A 14,995-nucleotide genomic window follows, 5' to 3' on the forward strand; every position below is an offset into this window, starting at 1 on the left:
GAGATAATATTTTTTCTATAGTTATTTTTTTTTATTTATTAGTTGTTAGATATGTCTTTCATTTAACTTTAAAAATTTTTATTTTTTATCCTTTTTTTTTTTTTTTTTTTTTTAGCATTTTCCTCCCGTTCTTTTTTAAAAAACAAAAACAGAAAAATTGTTATTTGATTATAGTAGAATTGTATATTTATAGTTAAGTTACCAAGCATGTACATCTGTGAAATTTGTGGCATTAGTTTTAAATTATTACATAATTTAATTCGTCATAAACAGAAATATGACAATTCTATAGTACGTACTTGTTCGAAATGTCAAAAGAACTTCTCTAGGAAAGATAATTTACAAAACCATCAAAAAAACGTAAAGTGCAGTTCACCAGAAGAAAAATTGAAAGAAAAGCAGTTTAAAGAACACAATAAAATACAAGAGAACGAACAGAAGTTAAGAAAACAAGAGCTTAAAAAACAGCAAAGAATTTTTAAGAAACAACAGCGTAGAGATAAACAAAAACAAAATCGTCAACAACGACGTGAACAACAGCAACAACAACGTCAACAACAAAAACAAGAACAAAAGGAAATAAAATACAAAAACAGAAACAAAATTCGTCAAGTTTATTGTCTACGAGTTATGTAAAACAAACCGAAGAAAATGAAACTGTATTGAGGTTATTAGAAGAACATCGTGAATCTATTAAGACACATTTTTTAGAAGGGATCTTTCAGTCCGTGTACACAATAGAATGGGGCTCTCCCTATATCCTTCAACAACTAAAGGAAATTTTCAACAGGCAAAGCGTTAGATTCAAAATCAATTTTAGTCATTCTTTTCTTTTGCAAAATCAAGAAAATTCGGAATATCGTTTTTTCCACGCGTCTATTAATAATAACAGAGCATTAGAAATTCCCAGACTTATTAGTAATTGGAATGATTTTGAGGAATTTATTGAAAATTTTAGTAATAATGATCATTTGGAATTTGCCCGTCAGCATAGACCAGATAGTCGTTTCAGAGTTCAGGCTATTTTATCGACCACGTTTTATATCAATAAGATGAAAGAGTTTCCTATTGGTTGTTGTAATGTTAACATTCCCGATTCTGTTAAAAATAACAAATACATATATACTCTACAGTACAATTATAACAGGACCAATGATTTTTTCAGCGATAATTTATGCTTTTTCAGATGCTTATCTTTGGCTCGAGGAAAACGGGTAAATGACTTAGACGACTACACTCTCTCCTTGTTTAGCTTGTATACATCAACATTTCCAACAACATATCCGGGTATAAGTATAGGAGAACTAGACAAAATTGAGAAGTTATTTGAAATAAATGTCATTGTTTACAAGTATGATACGGATCATGTTCCCAACCGATATGTAGTCTTTAGGAGAAGTGCAAACTCTTTTTCTAATACGATGTACGTTTTACTTGTCAATAATCATTTTTGTTATATTAGGGACCTCGAAAGGGCTATTAAGATATTTGGTTGTTCTCACTGTAGTAAACTCTGGACAAAACATTCGAATTTGTTACGACATGAGAAAGACTGTAAAGGGGATGCAACTAAATCTAGGTACCCGGGTGGAATTTTTCAACTTCTTCCAACAGATTTAGAGAAATTAGCAGATGCTGGAATTTCTATTGATCCCGATTACGTGTATCCTTTTAGGTGTACATTCGATATCGAGTCTTATTTTAATAAAGATAACTTACCCGAACCGAAAGCTCAAGCAAACCGAACAGTGTATCACGCCAGACACTTACCCATGTCTATAGCAATCGCTTCAAATGTTCCAGGTTATGAACAACCCGTATGTTACATATCCGAAGGTGATCCTCAAAAGTTAGTAAATCGTATGGTAGACTACTTAGAAGAAATTAGCATTCACGCTTTCACTATTCTCAGTGAAACAACATTCAAAAACACATACGAGCAAATAGGTGATAATCAGAAATTGAAAGCTGTTTTAGATAAATATCTACATCAAATGGTTGTAATAGGTGTCAATTCTAAAATGTATGATTTAAACGTTCTTAAAACTTACCTTGTGAAGAAACTAATGAAAACAGAAGATTTCAAAGTAGTAAAGAAAAACAACAGTTTTCTTTGCATTTCGAACGATAAGCTAAAATTTTTAGACGTTTGTAATTATCTGGCCCCCGGATTCAGTTACTCAAATTTTCTTCAAGCCTATAATGTAACCGAACAGAAATCTTTTTTTCCTTATGAGTACTTTGACAGTCTAGAAAAATTAAAGGAAACGTCACTCCTACCTATATCAGCATTTTTCAGCTCGTTAAAAAATTGCACCATCTCTCAAGAAGACTACGCTTACTGTGAGAAAGTATGGGAGGAACAGGGAATGAGTACAATGAAAGACTTTTTAGTTTTCTACAATATTCGTGACGTAGGACCAATGTTAACGGCTATTGAACGCATGACGCAATTCTATCAAGAGCTAGGTTTAGACATTTTCAAACAAGCGATATCGATCCCAGGGGTTACGTTAAGATACCTGTTTAAGACCATTCCTAGAAATGTAATATTTTCATTATTCAACGAAAAGCATAAACATCTTCATCAGCTTTTAAAGTCCAACATCGTTGGTGGACCGTCGATTATTTTCACACGTTTCGTAGAAAAAGGTAGTACATTGATCAGGGGAGATAAACCCGTGCAATCTTTAAAAGGTTATGACGCTAATTCCTTGTACTTATACTGCCTTCAGCAAGATATGCCTAGTGGTTTATTTGTCCGACGACGTAAAAGTAATGAGTTTAAATCTGAGAAAACAGACAAGTTTGGACAGGCAGCGTTCGAATGGCTCGAATGGATGAGTCATATACAAAGGGTGCCTATTCGTCATAAATTCAACGGAAGGGAAAAAAATCTAGGTCATGAAAAACAGGTCAAGGTCGATGGGTATGATGAGACGAATCAAATTGCTTACGAATTTCAAGGTTGCTTCTATCATTCTCATTCCTGTATTCAGGAAAAGACCATGATATGTAATGACACATTTGAACAAAGAAAACAAAAAACAGCGCAGAAGAATGCGTATATTAGAGATATTTTGGGAATTACTCTGATAGAAATCTATGAATGCGAATGGAAAAAAATGAAAAAAGACCCTAGAATATCTGCCTTTTTACGGAAATTACGCCCGCTTAATAATAACTGTTTGAAGAAAGGGACCCGCATCACAAAAGAATCGATACTGTCCGCGGTTGATAGAGACAAAATTTTCGGTTTTGTTCAGTGTACTATCAGGGTCCCAAAAGACCTTTATTCTTATTACGCAGACATGCCACCCATCTTTAAAAATACCCTCGTTGCAAGAGAAGATATAGGTGAAACCATGTGTCAATACGCCGTGAAAAATAACCTATTAAGACAACCTCGACGAACTCTGATTAGTAGTTACCATGCCGAAAGCATATTGCTGACCACACCATTGCTCAAATGGTATCTCAATCACGGTCTTATTGTAGATGATATTCAAGAAGTGATTGAATATATGCCAAGTGCATGCTTTTCAAATTTTGTGCAAAAGGTTTCAGACGCTAGACGTGAAGGCGATTGTAATCCTGAAAATAGCATCTTAGCCGAAACCATGAAATTAATGGGTAACTCGGCTTATGGTAAGACTCTCGAGGCGCTTGATAAACACACGACAGTTTTATACGCCGAAGATGAAAATGTTGTATCAAAAACCATTAATAGCCCTTATTTCAGAAAAATGACTCCGTTGACATCGACTTTACATGAAATAGAATCCGCAAAACGTACCGTTCTTTGGACGCTCCCCAATCAAATTGGATCATTTGTGTACTCGTACGCAAAACTTAGAATGCTACAGTTTCAATACAATTTCATAGACAGATTTATTCCAAGGGCAGATTATCAACTTTTTGAAATGGATACCGATAGCTTATACGTTGCATTTTCCGACTGTAATATTCAAAGCCTCTTAAAACCGAACTTGATTGATGAATTTTACAAACAGTATCATACGTGGTTTCCGAGTATTGCTTGTCCTGAACACATTCGAGAGCTAGTTGAAAAACAAAGCAACTTTTCACCATATCCTTGTTGTCGCGTACAGCAAAAATATGACAGACGGACACCGGGTCTCTTCAAGCTAGAATTTGAAGGAGACGGGGGTGTGGCTCTTTGTTCGAAGACCTATATTTGTTTCGGAGAAGGGAAGTCTAAAACGAGCTGTAAGGGTTTATCAAAGCGATTGAATGAACTCACAAAAGAAAGTACCTCAAGGTTTTGCAAACGCAAAAGAGTGGTGTGGGAGAAAATAAGGGTTTTCGTGTACTAGACTCGGACGTATACACATACACACAACAGAGAGCTAGTCTATCCTACTTTTATATAAAGAGAAAGGTTTGTTCAGACGGAATCAGTACAGAGCCTCTTCTGGTGTAACAACCATGGACCCGCGTTTCAAACATCCTTTTACATGTCTCATCGCCGGTCCTTCTGGGAGTTGTAAAACTGTATGGGTCACAAAATTTATTGAGCATTTAAATCAGATGATGAGCCCGCAACCTGAAGAAATTATATGGTGTTATGGAGAGTGGCAGAGAACTTTTGAAGCGTTACAAGGGATAACTTTTATAGAAGGGATACCAAAATCTTCCTTTTGGGATGGAACCCAACACCGTCTTGTGATACTCGATGACTTAATGGCCGAAACTGATGACAGCGTAACTAAACTATTTACAAAAAAATCGCATCACAATAACATTTCAGTGTTTTATCTTGTACAAAATCTTTTCTCAAAAAATAAAGAACATCGCACTATCAGCTTGAATGCTCATTATCTCGTAATTTTTTAAAATCCACGTGACCGTTCGCAGATCGTTCAGCTGGCAAAACAACTGTATCCCGGAAAGACAAATTTTTTACTAGACGCATTTAAGGACGCAACAGACGTACCTCACGGTTATTTGGTGATCGATCTTCGACAGGATACACCTGACCATCTTCGTGTAAGAATAGACGTTTTTTCTCCTGAAAAACAAGTTGTTTATATCCAAAAGTAATGTCTGCGCGTGTAAAACGTAACGTTTCAATGTTGAAACTTCTTGGAGAGGCTAAACCCAGAGTAGCAAAAGCAGTTTTAAATGAAGCGTCACCGGATCTAATCAATACGGTATGCAAATGTGCACTGAATATATTACGCGGTAATCTTCCGCTCAGTCCAGTACAAACGAAGCGTTTGATCAGACACAAGAGAAGTTTAAGACTTTTATCAAAAAAAGGCTCTTCACCATCTCGACAAAAGAAGCTTTTACAAAAAGGTGGTCTATTAGGTGCCCTTCTTCAACCTGTCTTGGCTACTTTAGGTGGAATACTAGCGGGTGGTTTATGAGATGGAGCATGCCAAAAAAATGGTATTGGTAGACCAACGTCTCTTGGACTCAATCCACACCCGAAGAGAATCACCGATAACCGAACCGTCCACAGAAAAGCTTTGGGATCTTGATCAGCAGATGAAAGATATTCTAACGCGAAAAGATATGAACTCAATCGAAAAAGCAGAGTTGTATCAACAAGTGCTGTGGAAATTCTTAAAGCGGAAAGATGAACGATCACATCAGATGGTAACTAAGACCAATCCTCAATCAATAAGAACACATGACCCAACAGAACACGACACTTTAACAAAAGATATTATTGAGAGCGTACCTATTTCGTTGAGAAAGAAAGCGGAGAGATTATTGGATTATCTCAAAAGACACACAGAGCTTGAATGGAACCCGAGAGGGGAGATTAAATATCGAGGTAATATCATCCCAAATTCAAACGTTCTTGATCTAGTCAATGACGCACTCCGCAAAAGAAAGTCTGTCAACCCTGAAGGATGGGAATATTTTGCTCGTGCTCTGCAGGAATCCAACATCCCACGTGATCTCATCGGTCATGCTGACAGGTGGGCGTATATTAGACAACGTCCGTCGAGGAATTTAGAAACGGTTAAACCGGAGAGAACATCTGCCTGGGTCTCATTCAAATGAAAGGAGATAAAATCCTACGCGTTCGCTATTACAATCCTAATCAACCGGGATCTTATGGCGGTATTAAACCGTTAAAGACTGCTACGAAACTTAAAAAAACTGTCGTCAGCTCTTGGCTTTCTCATCAAGACGCATACACCCTTCATAAACCCGTTCGTTACAAATTTCCGCGGCGACGGATTATTGTAGGTGGAATAGACCATCAATGGCAGGCTGATCTCATTGATGTTCAACAATTGAAATCGTACAATGACGGGTACAGATACATTTTGACGTGTATCGATGTCTTCAGCAAGTTTGCGTGGGATGTTCCTATAAAAGACAAAACGGGAGAAACGTTAAAAGATGCTTTCAGGACTATTTTAGAGTCTGGTCGAAGAACAATCCGGCTCCAAACCGACAAAGGCTCCGAATTTGTCAATAAAAGCTTTCAGCAATTTCTGAAGCGGAATGGGATTGATTTCTTTACTACTGAGAACGAGGATATTAAAGCTGCGGTAGTTGAACGATTCAATAGGACATTCAAAGAAAAACTGTGGCGTGTGTTTACTCGTCAGAACTCTCCTCGATTCAAAGACGTATTACCCAAAGTAGTGAAAAGTTATAATCATTCTTATCATAGGAGTATCAAGTTACGCCCTGTTGACGTAACGAGAAAAATCAAGGGGACGTATGAAACACATTGTATTTGGATGATCGACCTAAAAAGAAAACTAGTGCAAAACTTTTGATCGGCGATCGTGTGAGAATAAGTAAAAGTAGGCGACTGTTTAAAAAGGGCTACCTACCCTCTTGGACCGAAGAGTTATTTACAGTGACAAAATCCATTTCAACAACACCTAGAACCTACCAAATTACAGACGATCAGAACGAATGCGTGCGCGGAAGCTTCTATAAACAAGAACTGCAAAAAGTTGGTGCAAAAGAAATCTACAGAATTGAGACCGTCTTGGATAAGCGTAAAAGCGGACAAGAACTTTTGGTGAAGTGGGTCGGTTACGATTCATCATTTAACTCTTGGATACCAAAGTCTTATCTTCGTGTTTACAATTAATTATCATCCTTGTTGTTTTTTGTTTTTTTATCTTTTTTTTGGTCTTGTTTTTTTTTCCTGTTTTTTTTTTTTTTTGTTTTGTTTTTTTGTTTTTTGTTTTGTTTTGTTTTTAAATTTTCAAATGGAAGGATCCGAAAGTGAAAGTAATAATTCCAACAGAAATTCATCTTATTGGTCTATGTTTGGGAAATGAGTCCCTAGAGGGGAGATCGTGTTCTTGTGTCAGATGATGATTGTGTCGATTGTTGTGTCTGTATCATTATATAACTTGACGCGTGACGGAGAAACAGACAGACTATGGGTAGCGCTTCTAAGTAGTTGTCTCGGTTACGTTCTTCCAAATCCAACACTGAATAAACGAGTTTAATCATGTCTTATTTAGTCTTACCTTCTAATAGCAGCATGAGCTATTTTCCGAATAATTCTCCAGGGCATTATTTTACAAAACTACCAGAGTGTTAGATTTATCGACAGAATACGAAGTCGGTTTATCAGAAATATTATTCAGTAACACGTATAACAACATCCTTGAGAATGAAGCATTTTTCGAGTTTAGAGTTACTAACGACAGCGAACAAGATACCGTACTCATCCCATCGGGTTTATACGAGTCACCGGATGAACTGGTTAAAACGATGATGACTCATATAAGAAGGAAAATAAAAAGAAGCACGAGGGTTTCATCAAATTTTATTCCGACCGTTCAACTCGCAGAGTAATGATAAGGCTATATAAGGAAGGAACTTTTTTGCACTTGAGTTCGACATTGAGCAATCTCTTGAATATTCCAAATCATTATTTATACGGTCCAACGTCTGTGTCGAGTGAAAGGCCATTACATCTAAACGTCGGATTCGAAGCAGTATACGTATATTGCAACCTCGTTCAACCTAGAATAGTTGGGGATAGCGTCGTACCTCTTTTGAGATGCGTACCGAGCGGAAATAGAAGCAAAGACATAGTTCATCATATTTTTGAGAAACCTAACTATGTTCCTCTCAGACTATTTAATTTTGACACGGTTGAAATCCTTTTAACCAACGACAAAGGCGAACCTTTGACATTTGCTTCAGGGAAGTCTATCGTGATACTTCATTTTCGAAAGAAGAGATTCGATTCGTAAACAGTCGTTATGACAAAAGGGATCGTGTTCAAATCCAATCAAAAAGGTTACGATGATTATTACTGTACTCAAGCAGGACGTGGTCTACCCGTGTTTGTTGGTGGAAGACATCAAAGAGGTCGAGGACTTGGGAGTATCTTTGGTGGTATTGCAAGATCTCTGTTTCCCATCTTGAAATCGGGCGCTAAAACATTATTAAAAGAAGGTGCAAAAACCGGTGCCCAAATAGCATCTGACGTCATTTCCGGTCAGAATGTTAAAACAGCTTTAAAACGACGCGCGGGGGAGAGTGGGAAAAGATTACTCAACAGAGCCGTGGGTGGTTTGACTTCAACTTCATCGCCGCCGCCGCCGCCGCCACCCGGACGTGTGACTCGGCGTATAAAACGACGACGACCTACTCAGACACGACAAAAGACCAGGAAGAGACGTAGGAAGAACGTAGTTCAAGACATTTTTGGTTGATTATCATGGCTTTGTTACATCCCTATTCCGCAGAGAGTGTACACAGCGGACTCGATCTGTTCTCATTACCCGTCACCCAGACTGCTGTTCAGGATGGTTTGTTTGTGGAATACCATCCGATCTCTACTTTGTCGAGTGGAGGTCCGATCGAATTTTCGATCAGCGGGGGGACGTCAGACTACTTGGATTTGCATAACACATTTATGCACGTACGCGTTAAAGTAATAAAGGCGGATGGAACTAATTTAGACGCCGATAGCAATGTTGCCCCTGTTAACACCTGGTTTCATGCCTTGTTTTCACAAGTGGATATGACTTTGAACGATGTTCTGGTGACGTCAAGTGAGAACGTTTATCCTTTTAGGAGTTTTGTAGAAACAATGTTGAATTATGATCAAGGTGCGAAAAGGAGTCACCTGACAATGGAATTTTTTTACGAGGACACCCCGGGTAAACTAGAAATAACGGATAGTACAAATGCTGGCTTCGATGCACGGAAAGAGCTGGTGAAAGAGAGTAAAGAAGTGGATATGATGGGAAAACTACATTTAGATTTCATGCATCAAGAACGGTATCTAATTAATGGAGTTGATGTAAAGTTGAGGCTTATCCCGTCTAAAGATGCTTTCCATCTCATGACCGATGCTGAGGGGTTTAAGAGTGTAATTACACACGCCTCGTTGTATGTTAGGAAGATTAAATTAAACCCAGCCGTGGCCCTGTCACACGAGAAAGCACTTCACATCGGCAATTGTAAATACCCCATGAAACGCGTTGTCCATAAAACCTTTTCTATTCCAAAAGGAAATTTAAGTGCAGTGCAAGATAATTTGTTTTTATCACAAACCCCGACTAAGATCGTACTGGGTCTAATCGAAAGCACTAGTTTTAATGGAAATTACAAAAAGAATCCTTTTAATTTCCAGCACTTTGATCTGTCCTATCTAGCCCTGTACTTGAACGGAAAATAGATACCGTCCAAAGCACTAACTCCGAATTTCAGTAGTAAACAATATGTCAGAGCTTATCACAGTCTTATGCTAGCAGCTGGACTGGTTAACAACGATGCCGGAAATGTAATAGATTATAATGCTTACTCTCAGGGTTGTAGTCTTTTTGGTTTTGATCTATCACCATCGCTATTAGACGGGAACCAGTTTGAACTGGTAAAAAGCGAGTCGCTTAGACTAGAACTTAAATTCTTGACCCCACTAGCTGATCCGATCATTGTGTTCTGTTACAGCGAATTAGATAGTGTAATAGAAATTGATCGCACTCGTTAGGTGATCACTGACTTTTCATCATGAACAACGTAGAAATCGAAACGATGTTAAACGGACACGTTAGGGCGAGACGAATTTTTCGAGGTGTTTATCCTAAAGATAGACTTCCGAACAACCCGAATTCTCATCAACCCGCTGCGTACATTATTAACACAGAGTCGAGTTTCGGTCCCGGAAAACATTGGGTATCTGTGTATTTTAACGGGATGGGAAAGGCAGAATATATGGATAGTTTTGGGTTCCCGCCTTCTGCGTATCCGACAATTCAAAGATTTGTGGAAAACAATAGTCGAAGCTGTAAACACAACCCGCGTATTATTCAGGGTATAACCAGTTCCACATGTGGTTTGTACGTTATATATTTCGTGTTGAAGAAAAGTAAAGGTGAAAGTTTGTCAAAACTTTTATCTATTTTTAATCCCTATCATTTTCGTATGAACGATTTAAAAGTGGCAAGAGCTGTTACTCATTTATCCCGAGGCACCTTGGTTGGGTAATCTTAATTGGAATGTTTGTTGTTTAAAATAAAATAAAAATAAATAAGATTCCTTATGATAAAATTTATTTCGTGTACACGAAACAAGACATAATTCTATTTACTTTATACCTTAATATATGATTTTTAAAATGAAGAAAATGATGATGATGATGATGATGATGATGATGATGATGATGATGATGATGATGATAATGATGATGATTATGATGATTATAATACAATTGATAAGCATTAACCGTTTGCTTTTGATTGATTGATTGCTTATGAAATTAAGACTTGCTTTAAATTGTTTAATTACAAATATTTTGTTGTTGATGATGATTATGACGATGATGAAAATGATGTTTATGATATATATGTAACATTGCTATCCATTAATCATTTATAAACAAAAATGTTTAATGATTGAGTGTGTGAATGATCATTTTATAAGATGTGTATAGTGTATGAAAGTGTTGTTTATATTTTGTTTTTTTTATTTGTTTTTTTTTTCTTTCGTTTGTTTCTATGATCTTTTGTTTTATCATATTTTTATAATTCATTATTATTATTATTATTATTATTATTATTATTATTATTATTATTATTATTATTATTATTATTATTATTATTATTATTATTATTATTATTATTATTATTATTACATTTCTATTTAGATCGTAATCTTATTTGGTCAAGTTTTGTTGTTTTTGCTTTTTGTTTTTTTATTAATATTTATAAAAAATTATAATGATGATTTAAAAGCTTATATGTGAATGTGTGAATGACCTTAGATCATTATTGTATAAGGTGTAACTGGTGTGTGAAAATACATTGCTTTCGATGTTGTGAAAAAAATAAAACAAAATGAAATTTATTCACCAACACATGGTTTTATGTCTTTTTTATTTTTCTGTGTCTGTTATGGGTTTTTTTTTGTAAAAGAAGATTTTAATTTTATTATATGGGGAACTACTTTTGTTTCAGTTTCGAAATGTTCACATTAAATTTCAAAGAAAAATTAGCATCAAAAAAGAATCCTTCGAAACTGTAACAAATTGTTGGGTAATATAATTATAAAAGAGTAAAAAATACAAGATGAAAAGATATCGCTTCTTTTATTCAAAACATAAAAAATGATTCAAATCATCAATATGATCATTAACTCAAAAGATAATTGAGTTGTTCGATTACACACCAAATCACAAAGTAAAACATCATGGGGAAAAGTACTCGATTTGTCCAACGATTGACGGGCGAAATCTCCTGTATCATAGAGGGCCACCCACCGTTTGTTTTAATCCAGCTTCTGAGTTTTTTGTCCACATATGAACCCACAAATAAAGCAAAGTTTTCTCTATCCGGGTGAATACGGAGTACACGCTTAATGTAACATAAAAAAACAATGATTCTACCCCAGCTGATCTGAGAGAATAATTCGTCTGCGACGATATACAATTATTCTCTGGTTTCTATCAACGGACAGGTCGATAAATGTTCGTGAATATACTTATCATATCCTGCAATTGCTTTCTGATAACGATCATCTATCTGTTGATCGAGAAGCAAATCTTTCACAAAAAGTTCCATTTCAGTATCAGTCAAGACAAAAGTACACGAAGTAAAACACACATGAGACGCATTATCCAAATACCTTTCTGGTTAATCTGACGAGGCATCGCTAACCAACCACCGTGTGATTCGAGCCAATGATTAAGTTTTTTCTAAAGATGAAGACTAACGATCTGAGAAAAATTTTCCCTGTCTGGATGACGTAAAGCTACTCTTCTAGCGTAAGCAATTAGAATCACTACCCTATACCAGTTGATATGCTGCTGAAACAATGTATCAATCACCGAGCAAAAACCCAATGGGTTATCCAATACTGGTTGTTGAAAGAGTGATTGATGACAAAGATGAAAACATTGATTTATCACGGTTTTAACACAATGGAACATTTCATCTGGTTCTACATTGAGAATTAATGCTTTCACAAGACCACTCATTTTACGATGACACTGTCCCGACAAAAATATATTTCAAAGAACCAATCAAACGGACGAAACTATGACAATATGATATCCAATCAAGATTGGAGAATTTGAAAGAACCAATCAAAATGATTTAGACTACCGGCTGCTCTGAATGACCTTGACCTATTTTTTTGCCGCGCTGCTGTGCGGCTGACGCCTGAGCTATTTTCCCTTTGACCTTTGAGGGAATCAATGGACTTTTAATTGATTACATTAATAAGTCATTAGACTCAGGAGCAAGAAACCAATTTAAAAGAACAACGCGACTCAGCGTTATAGTCCTTGGACTGTACTGCGTGACCTCAATTTGCGCTGCGGCGCTGCGGCGCGGGTGAACCAGTCGGAACCTAATAACACCGGGATAGGATCCTTTTAGCCATTCAATCAGCAGTATAGCCCTATTATTATGCAATTAACGATTCGATACATAATCGATGGCAAATCGAACACTCAATAAACACACGCGCTCATCTTACTGATCAAAACAAACAATGCGTATTAACAGTTAACAAATAATAATAAGAAAAAAAAACGTCCAAAGTATCAATCAAACGGAATGAGAACTAAACATTGGTATAAGAGATGATGACAACCAATCGGATACTAGATATTTGAACTTGTAGGTTTGAAAGAACCAATCAAATGATTTCAATAAGCATTAGTATCAGAAAACTAGGTCAAATACAATCTAATAGCCAATAAGATAATTGTATATTTAATCAATAACTATGAGTCATTAGACTCAGGTGTACGAAACGGACTTATTATAAAGCATTTGACCATTCGATATATAATCGAACTCAAAATGGGAATTGAATAAACATTCAATAACAAATAATAACAATGAGTCCTTATAAATACATAATCAAACTAAAATCAATACATAATAGATCTAAAAATATCGATTAGCAGGTAAAAAAACGATCACACCAATCATCCACATCCATCTTTTTAATCTGGTTCTAGTCATTCAGCTCACTATATACTACTTGTATTGACAGTGATCGCTTGTCAATTGGATTCAATAGTCTGATGTCACGAAGCCCAGCAACGGCGAGCAGCGTGGTTCAAAACAAAGAAAATTGGTACTTTTTATTCTTTATTCTGGCTAGAACTTTTCATATGTCGTTTGAACAGAATTTTTAAAAAGTCAAAACATGATTGTAATGACATATTTCCATCGCCTCAACCTTCCCACGACTGTAAATACGTCACAACACGTAACACAACCCAAACCATTGTGGTGACAATATAACGGCTATCCTAGCGTGGCAAATGTGTCAATCGTTCTTGCCCTTGGACAATGGAAGGAGAGCCATCTGGTTTCTAACCTGCATTTGGACTCGCAATTCGCACTCGCCTGCGAACATATGGTCGATTTGACACTCGTAGCGGGAGGTAATAAACCCAATTAGACATTCACAGACGCTACAGTTCGACACCAGATCCGATTGGACTAAAGACAACGACCATTAAATAACAGGTCTACCAAAATCCTGTAAAACTGTTGGTTCTTCAAGATTGTCCAACTCCCGTCGAAAACCCATATAAGTCAGAATGGTAGAAGATAACGGCCTCTCTCCACTCCTCTATTTAGAGCTCACTGCTCTATAGTCAACTCGAAAAATCTCACATAGCGAGAAAACTTAGCGCCAAGGGTCAGTGAAAATTTACTTTGTGTTACTATAATTAATATAATTATACTAGTGTGTAGGACTAGTGTGATAATTAATATTGTGTTTTCGCCTGGCAGTAAGTAGACACAACCAAATATTAACAGGAATCAATAACTCTTAATTGATATTCATATTTCCTATAAATATATTATTCATTCGCTATCTTTATATATATAATTGGTTTCATTTATGGATAGTGGTGATGTAAGGGTATTGGTTCGAATCCCTCACAACCCCTCTATTCATTGACTATTAAAATGTTGCAACTAGTCAAAGATTTGCACCGGTATCTTTCACAGACCGGTATGAGAAAGCAGGAAGTCTTTAATCATCCTTTCACAAACCAGTTATGACCGTACCGTCAGACTCTAACCACCCAGCAGGAATATGTCATCGACAAACTCTTCAGTGGTAAATGACCCAATGTGAATCCGATTAATGTCGGCTCTGTGAAAGATCAAGCTGAACTGCTACTAAAAACCGACTACCGACGGCGGACCGAAATGGCTGTCGCCAGAGATAACGGGAACATCACACCATTCAGTTAAGGACTCGCAAATGAAAAATGAATAGCATTGTGTTATGGGATGAAAATCAATATTCATAGAATGTCTCTTTATGAATTAAAACTAGCATTATGATTATTATTTGACTAATTTCGTGTTATCTTGTTATTGTATGAGGCAATTCTGTTTAATTATATAAAAATACTTTACTTTAACGGGGATCAATACTTACTTTCTGGACCGACCTATCCCTATACAACTTGCCAATATCCTACCACTCCACTATTACCTATTTCTTTAAACTTCTTAATACATTCTATTAATATCAGTCAAAGTGC

The 14,995-nt window shown here is 36.4% G+C and overlaps 2 protein-coding genes across 2 annotated transcripts in view; both read left to right on the forward strand.

Annotated features, from left to right (window-relative positions):
- The window catches only part of LOC144978959 (uncharacterized), a 5,718-nt gene extending 1,381 nt beyond the window's left edge, over positions 1–4,337 (forward strand). Inside the window, exon 2 of the mRNA XM_078925579.1 lies at positions 847–4,337. Within this exon, the coding sequence (XP_078781705.1) occupies positions 847–4,337 (3,491 nt within the window). The remainder of the gene's footprint in view (positions 1–846) is intronic.
- Positions 4,338–8,686: 4,349 nt separating this feature from the next.
- LOC144978960 (uncharacterized protein F54H12.2-like) lies at positions 8,687–9,652 on the forward strand. Its single transcript, XM_078925580.1, has one exon. The coding sequence runs from the start codon at positions 8,687–8,689 to the stop codon at positions 9,650–9,652; it is 966 nt and encodes a 321-aa protein (XP_078781706.1).
- The last annotated feature ends 5,343 nt before the right edge of the window (positions 9,653–14,995 follow it).

Source organism: Berghia stephanieae, chromosome 8 (assembly GCF_034508935.2).
Source record: "Berghia stephanieae isolate SIO BIC M18660-M18661 chromosome 8, UCSD_Bste_1.3, whole genome shotgun sequence".
NCBI classification, from domain to species: domain Eukaryota; kingdom Metazoa; phylum Mollusca; class Gastropoda; order Nudibranchia; family Aeolidiidae; genus Berghia; species Berghia stephanieae.

What these genes read in the sequence shown, in the direction of transcription:
- LOC144978960 (XM_078925580.1), top strand. Translation starts at nt 8,687, where the DNA reads ATGGCTTTGTTACATCCCTATTCCGCAGAGAGTGTACACAGCGGACTC.